Source organism: Sinohyriopsis cumingii, chromosome 4 (genome assembly GCF_028554795.1).
Source record: "Sinohyriopsis cumingii isolate HCF-2022 chromosome 4, ASM2855479v2, whole genome shotgun sequence".
In the NCBI taxonomy this organism is placed as follows: Eukaryota; Metazoa; Mollusca; class Bivalvia; order Unionida; family Unionidae; genus Sinohyriopsis; species Sinohyriopsis cumingii.
In genome coordinates, this window is record NC_142964.1 from 121,166,655 (window position 1) to 121,183,643 (window position 16,989).

The window sequence follows — 16,989 nt, forward strand, 5'->3', positions numbered from 1 at the left end:
TAAAATCTTTAGATTTTTTTATAGCTGGTTAAGGTTTCCACCATTCCTAGCGTTTCATAGCATTCCACAAGTTTTTGGTTTTCATCAGCTACATCCTCATCTCCCACTTCTTCCGCCTCTAATTCTAAGGTCTGCTCTTCTTCCGAGTCCAGCTGTATATGTGTCTCAGTTTCTGTAGAAGCTTCCGAAGTGGTATTGTATGTTTGAGTTTCTGTGTCCTTCTGTATATTCTGCCGAGTAACTGTCTTGGTAGATGTTATTGTACTAAGCATTTGGGGAGCCTGCGTCCGATGTAGGTGTCCATGTATATTGCCAAAATCCCTAGCCGGTGTATGGGAGTGGATAGCCGCCATGCCTTTTGCAGGTTTCCTTCTCCTGATACGATTCCTATTGCTATTCCTTTTGACGATACCGTAGTCTCCTAATTCCTCGACGTTTAGGTCCTTACCCTCGATGTTAGTGTCCCAGGTTAATAGAAGCATTGTTTTCTTAACTGCAGCTGGCTGACTCCAATTAGTAGCCTGTTTCTTCCCAAGTGCCTTAATGGCTCTTATGACTGGTGCCGGTATGACTGCAATGTCTGGCAGCTATCTTGGTGCCGCGCCTTGTTATGCAGTACTGCTTTCCATCACTGATGTGCTGTTCTAGCTGGTTTCAAAATGACTGTTTTATAAAAGTTACTTACTTACTTAAATTGAATTAACGACGTTTTCACCCAACAAGGGCATGCACGTCGGTTTTATTTCTGCAAATCAGGATGCTTAATTACTCCTGGGTGAAGGAATAAGTGCCTCAGAACACTGTTTCATTCAGCCATCAGGTCATACGACTATTTTTAAGTCTCTAACGACCTAAATAAAGGACTTTCGCCACTATAACGTCACATCGGGACACCCAGGTTAGACGAGTGGAAATAGTTCCCCATCTCCGTCGTGGTACAATAGTCCATGAGAGGCAAGGGAGGAGATGTACCCGGAAACAGGCACAAACGACACAGGGCCCCCAAACACCAGCCTGTACTTAACCAAATCTTGTCCAGTTATTATAATGGACATGTTGTTGTTGTTGTTGTTGTTGTAGGGTTTAACGCCACTTTTCAGCACAAGATAGGCCATACATGGCGGCCAGTATTAATGGTGGAGGAAGAACCCGGATAAACCCCGGAAAGAACCACCGACCCAGGAGAAGCTACTGGCAAGCTTTCTCACATAACCACATTAGCCGAATCCGAGACTCGAACCGACGCGGACAGAGGTGAGATGGCAGTGATCCGTAACGGTGAGCGCTTTAGACCACTCGGCCACTCGGGGCCCCTATAATGGACATAAAAATGCCAATAATATCTAAGGCACCTGTGCAATTAATCCAATAAACTGAGTCTGAAATGTTCAAAAATGATTCGTAAATAAAGTTAGAATTTTGTGTACAAAGTGTACATCGTAACACTGAAATATACCAATCAGTTAAATCAAAATGACTAAAAAATGTTTTGAATTACGCATAAGCAATACAATAGTAATGAAATTTTTATCGCGGTATCAAAATGATCGAATTAGGTTCTAAGATAGAAATTTTATCGAATTCAGTTTCCAGCCAAATGGAAACTGCATAATTTGTTGAGGCAATTCTGGTAGGTTGCTCGAACTTTTCAATATCGAGTATGCCCGGGGTATTCAGAAGTAAGGCAACATTTGGTTCACCGTGAGCTATCGTCCAGTCCCACATTCGTCGCTGGTCCCACTCTTGAAAAGGCCTCTCCTGAGGGTCCATATCGACGACCGGACCGCTACTTCCCAGCTGGTATGTACTTGCTTGAGTACTGCAGAGTAAGGTTCCTTTTACTAACAGCAGCATACTCCACTTTTATTCAATAGTAGAGACCCGTTGTCATGTAGGTATTGACGGACAACTGTCTTTGTTCTGCCACAGTTTTGCAGGTCCCTTTGTCCGCTCGTGCAGCATACTTTCCATGCCCCCATCATGCAACTTCGTCACAGCACCAGCTGGGGCTCCGAAATAAACCCTCAATGGCGCCTTAGAAAACCATGGTTCAGCAAAGGCAGTTTTCCAGCGAAGTAATCTTGCACTATTCTTAGCCGTCCCAGGCAAACATATCAGTCCTTGTTTGACTGGTGGCTCATCATTTCTTCAATCTTCGTGATCTAATGCATAGCCGCCACGCGGACGCTAATATGTAGTGCTCCACGATGTTAGCTCTGCGGCGTCCTCTTGCTGAATGGAATGGAATGATGATTTATAAAAGTTCGGTTCATTGCCTCTAAAATTATCAATGCTCCGACATAAAAAAGAACAACATCTAAATAGTTCCAATGTTGGTGTGATATGCGAAAATAAGGACTGAATAGCTGTATCGAACTCCAGATCAATCATGTAGGATTAAATGGATATGCAATAGAGGCTGTTACGCCTGTGGTGGAATTGTGGATAGAGTGTGTCTTGGTGTACGTGTATATTGGTGTGATGGAGTTGCAGATAGAGTGGAACTTGTTATAGATTGTAGATATTTGTCGAGATCATTACCACGGCTGTGGGACTGCGGATAGTGTGGGGTTTAATACAGACTATTACAGTGGTGGCTAGATTGCTCATAGAATTGTAGCTTTGTATTTCTGTCTTTATGGCGCAGGGCTTGGTATGGACTACTACGGTAGTGGGATTACTGAAAATTAGGCTTGATGTGGGTTATTACGGTAGTGGGATTACTGAAGATTGGGCCTGATGTGGGTTATTACGGTTGTGGGATTACTGAAGATTGGGCTTGATGTGGGTTATTATGGTTGTGGGATTGTGGATAGAGAGTGGCTTGGTTTAGGTTATTAAGGTATTGAAATTGCTGATAGAGAGGGGCTTCTCAGATATATGTTACTATGGAAGAGGGTTTCCCGACAGAACGATGCTTGGCATAGGCTATTATAATAGTGGGATTACAGATAGCGTGGGAGGGGGGAGGTTTCTTAGAGGTTAATAGTATGGTGGTGGGATATGGGGCAATAGTTCGGTTTCGTGTTGTATGGCACCGCAACACCAGTAGGTTATTTAATGCAGGGGTAATCTAAGCAAAGCGCCTTGCAAAAGGACCCACCACACGTCGAACGGTAGGACCCGAACCGCACCCTTTGTCACGAGACCGTTGATTTAACCACTGAACCACTGCTGCCCGTCTCAATCAGTCGCCTAATACGACATGCGAGATGATTTTACTGGTCTATTCTACATTTCTAAGACCGCAGGGGTAAGGTTTAATAGAGCGGGGCTTGGTATTGGGGTAATAGAGTTGGACATGGGATAGGCTATTACTGCGGTCATAGGAAAAGGGAAAGAGTGTTGATCTATGATACATTTCAGTATTTGTAAAAAGGGCGATGAAACGTCAACGATAATGCCGTAAATACCATTCTCCATCTAATTATACAATGAATAAAAGAAATTTAATTTTTGATGGCCTAATGTGTTGGCAGTTAAATCATCTACCACAGTAGATCATATTTCAAACACCTATGTTTTAATCACTCAGCATGTATGAACTTCAAAACACAAATTAACAATTTAATAATGCAGATTATCTGTAGTGCTCGGACATGTTTTAAACAAATGTAACAAGCAGATATATGAACGCCCCACCCCACCCCCACCCCCTAACCCCCGAAAAAATAGAAAAGGTTGTCGCGTATTTAGAAGTTGATTTCACTTTAATAAAGGCAGGATTCGGGAATATACAAACTTATTTATATACTTCATAAATAATCCCATTAGTTTCACATTGCTGCTACGGGTCAATACCCAACGGTATTGACCGGAGTTAAGTAAAAGTATTCACCATTTTCTTATATGGTTATAACGTACGCGTATTCGAATAACTATTTTTGTCTATGTTGAAATAAAAAATGGCAACAAAAGCTGACTGCATCCAAAATTTTGACGTTTTCAACGGTTTACTCGAGATGAGCCCAGAACAGTTACAGTTATATATTTAACTATTTGAAGAAGAGACAAAGGTGGAGGCAAGAGATCTCCAAATAAATCCAGGTGACGTGGAAAATATAAAAATATAAAATCAGCAAAAGTACAATACCATAAAGCGGCGACGCAGCGAGATGTTAAAGATGGCCAGCTATAGATATGGAATGTGAACAGAGTCCATAGGACAATATAAAACATCCACCCAGATCTACCGAATGACTGTCTTAATTAACTTTTGGTTTCTATACGCAAATGTGACGGCTAGGTAGCTCTCGTCCAAATTGAAATTTAAAAAAATATATATATATGTATAATGTAGCCACCACCAAAATTAAATAAAGAAACCATGAATAGTTCTATATTCAACGACTTAAAATTCCAAGAAAAACGAGAGAGAGAGAGAGAGAGAGCGAGCAAGTCATACTGTATATAACCTTTGATACAATGTATCAGTCATCAGGCGCATGAGCGTGTTCTGTTTCACGTAAACGGTTCACTTTCATTCACTCTGAATTACATAGTTTTGTACCGAACTTGGAATCTCGCGGAACACAGCGACTTCAAAATGAATATCGTTCCTTATTTTAATGTATTTCCCAAAACAATTGGACGCAGTTGCCTGGGGACGTTGAGGAACTTTGCTGTTGAAAATGAGGGACTTAAGAGTATAATCGCGAATCGCTCCATCAGGAAAACAACAGTTACCGCACTCAAAAGCCGGAGTGCCATCAAGTATAATCATGCAGATCACAGGACACAAAAACATTTTATCAATTGTTTTTCGTATCAATATCTCGTTGTTTTTCTTTGGCTGCATAACATTTCATTCTCTTTAGCAAGCTACGTTTTGTTCACTGCTGAAGCGCGCGTTCATAGGAGTAAAATAGTGTATATTAATGCGCGGTGCTCAGGTTCCATTCATAAATTGACGAACACGTAAAAATTTTAAATAAAACAAATAATTGCATTGTTTGAATTGCATTTAAAAAAAAATACCAGAAGGATTAATATGATTGTTAGAAGTATATAATAAAAGGGTTATTGACTGAGTATTGAAAAATATTGGTCCCTCGTACATGTGGCGTAGGATGCCCTCACATGCTCCTTTGTCTCGTGCACTCGGAACCAAAATTTTTCAATACTTAGTCAATAACCTGTATGTATAATTCATTTTCGATTGTGAGTTTATTGATATGACCAAGTAGTATCAATCGCCAAATATTTTGTACCGGCAATCTTTAAATTGTGGGCAGAAGTTTCAAACTTATCTGGTAAAATATAGTCTACAAAGCTCCATTAAACCTACCATATGACTAGTCTTGCCATAATACGCTGTTTTGTTTTCAAAACAAATATTAACACATTAGTTTAATAACTCTCGCTTTTATTTTTAATTTTGCTAATCAAGCAATTTAGCCGCCAATATGCCCTGTTAATCTGCCCTATATATTTTGTTGCTACGGAAATAATAGGCACAAACAAAAGTGTATATCGTTTGTATAGCTCTTACAATTGTCATTAATACTTAATAAAAGTGATATGCATTCCTTCAAGCTAAAAATGAAGAAGAAAGAAATTGATCCTTTATTTATATTTTTTAAGGGTGGGGTCGGTCGGGGATATAGAACTCAACATAGTTTCCGATATTTCAGAAATGATATGCGCATATTCTTTGTCACATATTAAATGAAAATTAAGAAATTGAGATAAAGGACAAATACCATGTGATTGACAAACTTATATTCTTAAATTTCTAATCTATTATCTTATAGCAACCATAATTTTACAATGCATGTCAACAGGTGCTTTACATATGTATTACACTCGCTTAAAAATCGAGTCAACTGCAAATAACATTGACCATGATTTACTGTCGTATTATGTGCTGGCAGATGTTTGATTTACTGATGACTCTTAAAAAAGTGCATATATTAAAATCTTCAGGCAGATCTGAATATGTGCAATTTGCAGCTGTGCTCAACTTATAAGACAGTATATACGGTTTTGCTTTTTGTCACATTTTCATTCGTGACACTGATATAATTTACACGTTTAAATTGTTTGCATAGTAAAGTCTGGACTAGGAGAATAGTGTGTCCTTACTTAAACAAAAGACACAAAACAAGCAAATGCTTTCCTGTTTCAACATAAAATTTCTAAAAAAAATATGGAAAAACAAGAAGATAATATAGCATAAAGAAAGGCTGAAAAGTAATTGACAATGAACTTTTTAAGAAAGGCAGGCATTAAAAACACGTGTCAGTTGGAAATTAGTGTCCATTGATATTATGTAATTGTGACAGTAACAAGGTAATTATTTCGAAAAAAGTGAAAAAATTCATGTGCTTTAAACAAGTACTGTCCTGATGTCAAAGTGTTTGCTTAGTAAACTGTTTGATTTGATTTGGTTTAGTGTTTAACGACACAGCAACACAGGTAGGGTATTTAGTGCCGAGGCAACTGGAGTAAAGTGCCTTGCCCATAGACACACCACAGTAAATGATCAAGGCGGATCTTATAGTAGGATTCGAACCCGCACCCTTTCGGTGAGTCCGGCACGCTAACCACTGAGCCACAGCGGTTCTGTTTAACTGTGTGTTATTGTTCTGTGCGTGCGTGTGTGTACGGATAGTAAAGCGCGTGTTGGAAGGAAACCCAATCAACTTCTTTCTTTTCTTCTTTACATCATTATCTAGGTTACATTTTGTACGCTCATTTGAGCTCGATCCCCACCCTGCGACCTGTCGTCCCACCCTTTGACCCTGTGGTCTCCACCATACGACCATGTACAACTCTTGATGCATCCATATGTAAAGGACATCAATTTAATTTTGTTTTATTTGTCTTCATGTAATCATTAACGATGACAACGACGATGATAATCATGCCGATGAGGACAACGATGATGGAGATGATGCGAAAGCTATGGCTATAGTAGTGAGGACGATGACAATTGCAACAACGACAACTAAAATAAAAATGATGATAATGAATCATAATTTACCTGTCTCGATTGTGGACGTTGAGCATGTCCCCGCGGTCTGTAGCAGATCCTTGACCCGGGCCGTCTTTTGTTATAATCGTCATGATACTGTGTGGACCAGGGGCGAGGTTGAGGCCATGTGGGGATTCGGCTGGAACGGGGTCGGGCTTGCGATGCAGTGGGCATTTCTGGACACCTGTCCTTTTCCTTCACCACACACAAATATGCTTTTTTCTCGATGTCGTCTGCTCTTCGCCACTCCCTGTCTACCTTGTCAATTACTTTATATGAAATATGCCTTAATCGATATGAACTTTTTCAAACAGCAAATGTCTGTTGAACTTCTAATGCGTTTCATTGTGTACACACAATACAACACATATACTTTCCATCTACACCAGAAATGACGTTATTATTTTGTTTTATTTACGACTCTCCAACGACAATAACTATGTCGCACTCGCTCGCTCTTGTGGTAATTTACAGCAATTTTCACAAACGGTAAAGGAAAGGTCGTGATGTCATGCGCCGTGAAAGGATTTAAATTCATTTCATATTTGTGTCAATTCAATGCCTGATAAACCTATGCAAGCGTTCAATTCATTTGCCTTTTGTTGTTCGTTGACAGGTTTGTGTTTCTTTTTATATTTAGTCGTTTAACAAACAGTCATAAAGTCCATTTGGAAATACATAAATATTTAGGAGCCTCTGGAAATATGGCTATTTTATGAGTTTTATATTTGCAGAGGACAAAACAAAACAATGTATTTAGAATGACTTACGTGAGGCATACTTTGAACAATACAACAAATTATATTAGCAACCGTGAGTACTGGGATATGGTATTAATCGCTGATTCTCAGTGCCGTTTTAATGTGGTTCCGTTATGATATGCAGACTATATTTGTATTCTGATCAGATTTAAACATAATTGTTTAAAAGGTTATTTAAAGTATTTTTCGTATATTTATTTCTCAGCTGTAGAAATATGGACGAACAGTTTCAAAGAAACGAAAACATCGGTTTAAATAAGGCAATATTTGGAGAAATTAATGCTTTTAAAGTCATTTCGGAAATTAATCGGGGTTTGCATACCTTAGACTGTGAAATGTATGACGCGCGCTATTAATAGTACTAACAAATACTCCCACAGATAGCAAGCTGTTCCATTTCTATCCATAGTAGATTCCTTGAGTAGATTTTCCTACTTAAAAGGAAAAGAATTTATCTCATAGTTTATGTGGACAATGGGGTTTTGCGAAAGCCAGGTGGTCAGCGTGTTTATTCAAAGTGTTATGTCCATTAAAACTGAAATAAATAAATACATGAATATTTAAATAAAGTTCTTGACGGGTGGAGGCGTGGAATCTTGACAGGAATCGTTCTGTCTGATGTAGGTATTCAAGTTAAAGAATCCTGTTTGGAACTTACGCCGCTTGTAGCAAAGTTGATTGCTAAATTTCTGTATCGAGGAAGACCGTTAACAGCGGAAAAAACAAAACACCCGAGAAAAAAACAACAAACCACCCCCCCCCAAAAAAACAACAAGAAACAAGAAAACAAAAAACACCCCCACCCCACCACAAAAAAATCCTAACAAAACATACCCCCAACAAACAAACAAAGAAACAAAAGACTCAAAGACCAATATAAAATGCAATTTGCTTAAGCAGATTCACGTATTATCACTTTTTGCTATGCCAGCTTTTAACAGAATATGAGTCTGCTCTTTTTCCTAACGGTCTTTTTGTCCTTATATTTCCTGGCAAATCTATGACAAGCATGCCGGGCACAATAACTCGTTTATTAAGTTTTAATTAGTACTTAAGAACCAGGAAAAGTTGTAAGGAAGTTTCACAATATGACGGCAACGACTCCACTGTCAGTAAACAGAAGATTTTGTTATTGTATAAATATATGAGAAATACCGACTTTACTTGCGTGAAAGACTGATCCAAATGCAAACTGCATTGATCCAAATGTGCCGTCGCGTAGAACCTGGTCTGCTAGCGCATTATGCGACGGTAGAGCAGGGTCTATATTGTTTGTAATTGGACCCGACTGATAGGCGAGTATATACAGAAAGTTATCATTGGACCCAACTGATAGGCGAGTATATACGGAAAGTTATCCTTGGACCGGACTGATAGGCGATTATATACGGAAAGTTATCCTTGGACCGGACTGATAGGCGATTATAAACGGAAGGTTTAGTATGAAAAATGTTCTTGCAAATTTATTTTTTATATGAACTTTCTTAACATATTCATAATTATGTGTAATCAATAGCCACATTTCCTTTCTAGAGTTTTGTGTTTCATATAATTACATGTGCATTCTGTTCGTGTTTACGCCATATTGGATCAGGCATTTTACACGCAAGAAACAATTCCCAGACTTTCATCACGATTATATATCAATACGTGGATAAAGTCGACATTTTCCGGGAAGATAATTTGGTCTTTAATTATTTGTAACGAGGTACAGAAGTCCTTTCGTAGGAATTCCTTGTACAACCCCTTGCGACTCTGGGGCAAAGAAATAGGACCCATGTCGTTAAATGCGACTAATGGTGACGGGAATTGTTGTGGTTCAGTGGTTAGCCTGTCGGACTCACAATGGAAAGAGTCCTGTTTCAAATCCTGCCGTTAGATCAGACCGTGTCGGTTACCCAGATGTCCTTTGGGGCAAGACACTATACTCTAAATACCAAGAACCTAAAAAAACCAACACATTTGTCTTGGTGGTCCGTATAACACCAAACGAATTACTTGTACACGAGTTGTATAGGCTGGCGATGGAGATCCAAACGGGAATCCTATATTAATAAGGGTTTGGGATTATGGGGACAAGATGGGAAATTCTCTGTTAAAAATGTTTCATTAGGTTTAACAGTACGGGTGGGGAATGCAGCATTGTAACATTACACGTATGTTAGGCGGGAAATATAACATTATGGGTCTGTTGAGCATCTAGCGGAAATTTTAAAATGACTCCATAATATTTGATTTCAAATGCGGCATTCTATTCTTAAAAAAATGACACCCTGGCATCTAACGGAAATTGGATATGGGAATGGGACTCTAGACCCAGACGGATTTTAAAATGGGAATAGCGATGCAGAACACAATAGGAATCAAACGGAAAATTAACATTAGACCACCTGTAATAGTTTAAAAATTTTACAGATGTTTCATCACATCACATTATATCGTGGTCAGCGTGATGCGTAACCATTTAGACTGACATATGGGCAAGGCTCAAAATACATTGCTGCCTACAAAGGATGAGACATGCTATGTTTGGGCGGCATGATTAGATTTTAAGTCGAGTCCGTTCGGATAGTGGTGAGACAGACTGGAGAGAGCAAAGTTAGCGTAAGGTTATGTAGAGGAAAATTACAAAGTTCAGACAAGCCAGAGACAATTTTTGGGAAGTCTTCGGCCATTGCAAATAGGTGTGTTAAAATGATATTTTCCAGAATAGTTATTAATAAAGGCGGAATAAAGAAAATTATTTTTGATTTTGATGGGAGTGTTAAAATTTTGGCTGTTAGAGAATACTGAACGACGATGTGTTTCCCAGATAAAATTCAATGTTCTGTTGTTGTTGTTGTTGTTGTTGTTCTGGGGTTTAACGCCATTTTCAGCACAAGATAGGCCATATATGGCGGCCAGTATAACTGGTGGAGGAAGAACCCTGGAAAACCCAGGAAAGAACCACCGACCCACGAGAAGCTACTGGCAGGCTCTCCCACGTACCCACGCTAGCCGAGTTCAATGTTCTAAGTCATTACTCTTGTGAAATTCGGCAGTCCAAGTTCGTCTGCCGGAATGAGTGCAGACAAGAACCAAGTTACGGTCGACGACCCGAAGAAAATGCAGAGAGAGAAAGAGAGAAAGGTGGAGGGGGGGGGGGCAAAGCTGACCTGTCACCCTTCAGTGATTTGGAAAGGACCGGAAGTAGCCAGATTATGCAAACATGCATCATGCACTCTTTAATATCATGAAATTTGTTTATCGGTATTACAGAACGCTTAATTGTATTTCTAATATATTTTCTAAGTCTAAATCTAAGAGAAAGTATATTCAGAATGAGAGAGAGAGAGAGAGAGAGAGAGAGAGAGAGGGAGAGAGAGTAAAAGGTTAAAGCATTTTTTATAACAAAAACAGTAAACACATTTTATCTAACTCAACATTTAAATAAAATAAATTTTAAAACGAAATAAGCCCATCTAATGCTACCTGAGACCCAAGTTTGAAATAACCTATTGGTACAAAGCTTATTCAAGTTCTATTATTGACTATCTACTATTCATCACCCATCCCTATAATATATTTTAGAACTTGGAAAGTACAAGGGTTGTTCCTGTTCTATTTTTATAGACCTGAAGATAGGTATCGGTAATGGGCCGCCGTCTGTGATTCACATGGACAAAGGGAAATGTAACGTTAACAATAGTTTAGCATGTGTGGGGACTGTCTGCGGACCATGGAACTTTAACGTGGGAATAGCACTATGGCATTCAACGGGAATCTGACATTGCGGGACTTTGTGGCCTTTAATGAGAAACATAATGTTGAATGGACCAATAATTAAGTGTAGGGCCGGCAAATTTGTAACATTTGTCACAAACCTGATGAATGAACATATTGAGATTGACACTAAAAGTCTTTGAAATACAATTTACTGCCAGTATAATACACATAGCAATGTTTAGTAATTGAAAATCTTAAACTCCTCTTCGGCTTCATACAGGATTTAAAGATGACAAATCTATGTATGGATATTTCTAAAATAGGATTTCCCCATAACCCAATACACCCACAAAAATAGTGAGATTATTTTAATTTCCCCTTGTCGCCATATTGCCACAAACAACAACAATAACAACAACAATAACACCAAAACCCAAGAAACAATGGCGGCCAAATGTTAATTTCCCGTTCGACGCTAAAATCCAAAGACTCTTTTTTAAAATAACGATTCCTGTTTCGGTCTCGATCGCCATTCACATGTAAAATTTCCGTTTTGGTCCAATGGTGCCATCCCCCTGGTAAATTCCCTTTAGAGGTCATTGTTTAGGATAGTATTTGAAACAAAATAGTTTAGCCTTTGTGTTAAATTCCTACTAGAGGTCAGACTGTGGACCATTACGAATGACCATGAACCGCTACAAGAGTACCGTGAACGGAATGTTATGCACATTGCGTGCCGTCTTCGCTAGCCAAGGTTCCGATGTGATATCCCTATCTACACCTTGGCGTTTCGATCAGATAATTATGTGCTTCGGGTCTGCCACCGCAACCAGTCAAAGATAAGTTGTTCAAATTTGAACACCGTTCCTACACGATCGAGACAAAGGGAGTACACGACTTGAATGGAATGATAAATAAGCAATGTTCCAGTGCCAGTCCATGTTTGCACAAATACCGTTCACTCAAATACACCTATGATGGTTTCCCTCTGTTACATAGTCATACTTTCGATATTACAGTTCCATAGTATCCTTTTTATGTCAATTGCCCTCGCCATTTTCGGCCGATGTACAATGCACCACGCTGTTGGTTAGTTGGCATTATGTACTAAGAGAGGCAACTCATGAGATCCAAGAGATGTCGCTAGGACAAAGCACCAGTACGTATGTTCGATCCGCCAAGATGTAGATAGGATTATCATATCGGAACCATGGCTAGCGAAATTGTTTAATGGTGCCTCAGAGAGAATTCTTCCTTACCCCAAATGCAAGTCATCCACAAACTTTGGTCCATGTATGTGCTTTAGGGCTAATGTTTTGCAGAAACCATGTTTCGTCTTTCAATCACAATGACCTTGACCTTTGACCTTTTGACATCTTAATCGATATGGTTCAATTGCAGTTCTTCCTTAGCCCATATGCTAGCCATCCACAAAGTTTGGTAAATGTAGCTGACAGTTACTTAAATTATTGTGCAGAAATCGGTAACAGACGAACAGACGGACAAGGTCAGAATTCAATACGTATAGCGAAAGTATACAAATATGGGGGCTCCGAGTGGCCGAGTGGTCTAAAGCGCTCTCCGTTACGGATCACTGCCATCTCACCTCTGTCTGCGTAGGTTCGAGTCTCGGATTCGGCCAATGTGGGTATGTGAGAAAGCTTGCCAGTAGCTTCTCGAGGGTCGGTTGTTCTTTCTGGGGATTTCCCGGTTTCTTCCTCCACTATTAATACTGGCCGCCATGTACATCCTATCGTGTGCTGAAAAATGGCGTTAAACCCTACAACAACAACAACAAGAACAACAAATATGACTTGTTTTATAGCGGCATAGATCAATGAATTTACTAAAACATTCAACGCTTGTTAACACAGTAAACAAATTACCGTTGTCAAGAATAAACATCCATTAATGAACAAGTAGGTAGGTAGGTTAGCTGCTTATGTCTCTGTAACTCTGTGTATATATTTGTCACCACGAGGGTGTGTGGGTGTGTGATTTGGATTTTTAACGTAGCTTTAACAAATTTTCAGTCATATCGCTACGATGTCTGCAGTGTGGCAGTTTTTAGTGATGTCTAGCACTGGGGCATCATGCCGAAGACATGTGGCATGATGTCCCACCCAATCACATTATCCTGACACCGGGCCGACTAGTCCTAACATTAACCTCTTAATGCTGAGCACCAAACGAGGCAGCTGTCAGTACCATTTTTGTAAGTCTTTGGTATGACTCGGCCGGGGACCGAACCCACGATCTCCCGCATCCGAGGCGGACGCTCTAACCACTAGGCCACCGGAGCGGTCTGACACCACGAGGGAGTGAAACGCAAAGGCAGACCGCTATTACTGTTATGTTGACTGTTTATGCCATGTTTCATAACAACAGCGGAGAAATCACAGAATTTTGCTTATGGAAAACAAGTACATTGACTCGAACATTTAGAAAGCAAAATAACCTTCCAGAGTTACCTCCCTTACTATCCCCAATCGGACATGGACTGTTCTTATTTCCCAACGCAGGTTTGCGAAGCTTCTCTGTCATGTTATAACTATATTACATGAAATATTATGGTGTACAAGTATTCCTTACCTAGTCTTTTTCAAAGATCTATTGTTTGGCAATGAATTTTTAAATTAAAAAAAAATATTGTTATTTTTAATCATAGTACTATAGACAGTGTTTCCACTTCTGTATTCGTTTCAGGTCCGTTTTATCGCATAAAACAAATAAATATTTTTCTAGTGGCATTTTTATACATTCTTACCCCCACCCCCATTCTAAGTAAATATGGGCTACATAGAATTTCATCGATACAAGCATCCATCGTACTAGATTTGTGTTCCTGAGATTATAACTCTAACACAATTTTGTTTTATTATACTTTGTAAATGGTAAGATTCCATAGCACTCTCTAAGCTGAGAATTATAAGTTCGTCGTAGATTCTGAAAAATGGCAAATAACATACGTTTACAGTGTTAGAAACACAACGAGCGCGAACGTCTTATCTTCAATGCTATGTAAATAAACAGTTATGAAAACGTAACTGCATTATGTATTTAGCGGAAGAACTGGCTGTTTTTAATATACGTAGCCCTTTCAGCAGGAAGAGAGTTCCTTAAGCAAACACTGCATCCAATACGGTGGTTCCATCTGGAAAACACGTTTCCGAAATAAATTAATATAGTAGAAACATTTGGTTCAGAAGTCCAAGTAAAATTCAGGGATATTATTTCGACGAAGAGCAGTAGTGAAGGGGGATACTATACGTACAATGGGAATTAGCATTACAGACCCCCCCTTGGGAACATATACGTACAAGGGAAATTTAACATGGCGAAAAATCGTGGGTCAATATACGTACAATGGAATTTAACATGGGAATAAATCGTGGGTTAATATACGTACAAGGGGAATTTAACATGGGAATAAATCGTGGGTCAATATACGTACAAGGGGAATTTAACATGGGAATAAATCATGGGTCACTTTTACGTACAAGGGAAATTTAACATGGGGAATAGATCGTGGGACTGTCTAGGGACAATGGAAAATTTAACATTACGGAAACCCCTGGGGGATATAGCCTCAAGGGAATTTAACATATGGAAATTGAACATGGTGGATCTGTATAGCGTCAAGGGGAATTGAACATGGTGGGACTATCTAGGGACAATGATGGTAGAGGGTCAAACACAACAGAGACAGAAACATACATACACTAGTACAAGCGTGGGATTTATATATAAAGCATTACCAAGACCTGAAATCTTGCTGGGGTGTTCAAAAATTTGCATAATTGTAATGATGCTATAAATAGCTATAATCAAGGAAATGCTCAACGACAAAATGGATGTGACTAAAAGTAACGTTAAAATGACCAAATTGTCCCAGAATTTAAAGGAAAATAAACATATCCCCGAAAATTAAGTTACAATGGTTTAGACTAAAATGGATAAAATTAGTAACTACTTACAATATCAACTTCTGTGACGATCGTGGATAAATACCTATGTATCTATAATCAGCTGAAATTCCTATGAAATCCCACTATCTATTTATAGCTCCAACTTGTGGGTTTTTCCTTTGGAAAATCCCACTATCTTTTTATAGCCTCAGCTTGAGTGACGTTCCTGTTTATGAATTCTAGTATATATGTATAGCTACAAAATGTGGAAATCCCCAAGTCGATATTTATAGTCTCAAAATTTCCAGCGTCAGTGACGTCACTGTACTGAACACTAGGGGATAAATGGCAACAGTGTTGCAAGTGGCTGACCTGAATACGCGCTACTGTAGGTAGGTAGGTAGAGTGTATCTGATAGGGATAAAGTGAGTTTTATAGGGACAAACAGAGACCAATACACACACACACACAACATACGCGCGCAGACACACTCACACACACACACACACGCACGCACGCACACACACACACACACACACACACAGACAGGGAAGAGGAAAAAACAAACCCCAAATATACTGTCAACACAGAAGGGAGATAATGCAAACCCCAAATAAACTATCCACACAAACGTACGCGAACGCATACAAACCCCAAATATACTATCAACACAGAGTGAAGAAGAAAAAGTTTTTTGAAAGCACCTAAGCCCTCACCTGCAATGACCAACTCTGCCAAACACCTACACCCCACCCCTCCCCACCCCCACTCCCAACACTACAAAACCCATTTAACCCGTTATTTTATGGCATCAGTGTGTGATTTAGGAAACATCAAGACACAAAATGATGGATGAATAGACTGACTATTGTTTACCGACTTGCATGCCTAAAGAGCGTGCGTGAAGGAAAACATCCTTCCATTTCAATTCTAACTAAAACATGATCCAGAGGGATAGAGAGAGGTGAAAGAGCACAATTTCATAAAGTGTGAGTAAAAAACAAAACACGCCATCCTTATTATACAATGTCAAGACCAAGAGACACTTACGTTTTCTTTCTGGTCTATTCTCTTTTAGAAGGTAGTATGAAATTTCACATCAGGGCCAACGCATCGGCTCACATTGTCAATTTTTCCATTTCCATGTCTTTACTGGCACAAGTTCTTCATCATCTTCAATTTCTTCTTCTTCTGAATCCCTCTTCTCTGTTTCGTCTTGTTTTTGTTTCTTCTCTTTTCTCGTAGGGCACTCTGAATTCCAGTGTCCTTTCTCCTGACAACGATATTAGGTATCTTGACTTTTGTCTCTCTTTCTTAGACGAAGCAGGTATTCTGGAGACAAATACCCATTTACCTTTGCAGATATAGCAAACTTCATTAGCACTTACACACTTTCGTTTGACTCTCATCAAATCAACGACCAAAAGAGTAAGTTTTGTTGCCACTTTCGCCTGTGAATTATGCTTTCGTATGACTTTTAGCAAATATTTGACCAGCAGGTCGATCTGTGCTGACTCTTCCATCTTCTTGATCGTTTGAGAGCGGAATGAATACTCTGACGCTAAGACACTCTCCTTATATACAGAGACCTGCCGCGTATGTAACTTAGTCAAATGTAATTTTGCAATAAGATGAAATG

General features: G+C 39.2%; 1 protein-coding gene across 1 annotated transcript in view; it reads right to left on the minus strand.

The window, feature by feature from the left end:
• Positions 1 to 7,238, minus strand: part of LOC149802014 (uncharacterized) — a 58,279-nt gene extending 51,041 nt beyond the window's left edge. The window contains exon 1 of the mRNA XM_089956414.1: positions 6,986 to 7,238. Coding sequence (XP_089812540.1) covers positions 6,986 to 7,150 — 165 coding nt within the window. The 5' untranslated portion in view covers positions 7,151 to 7,238. The remainder of the gene's footprint in view (positions 1 to 6,985) is intronic.
• Positions 7,239 to 16,989: the final 9,751 nt, after the last annotated feature.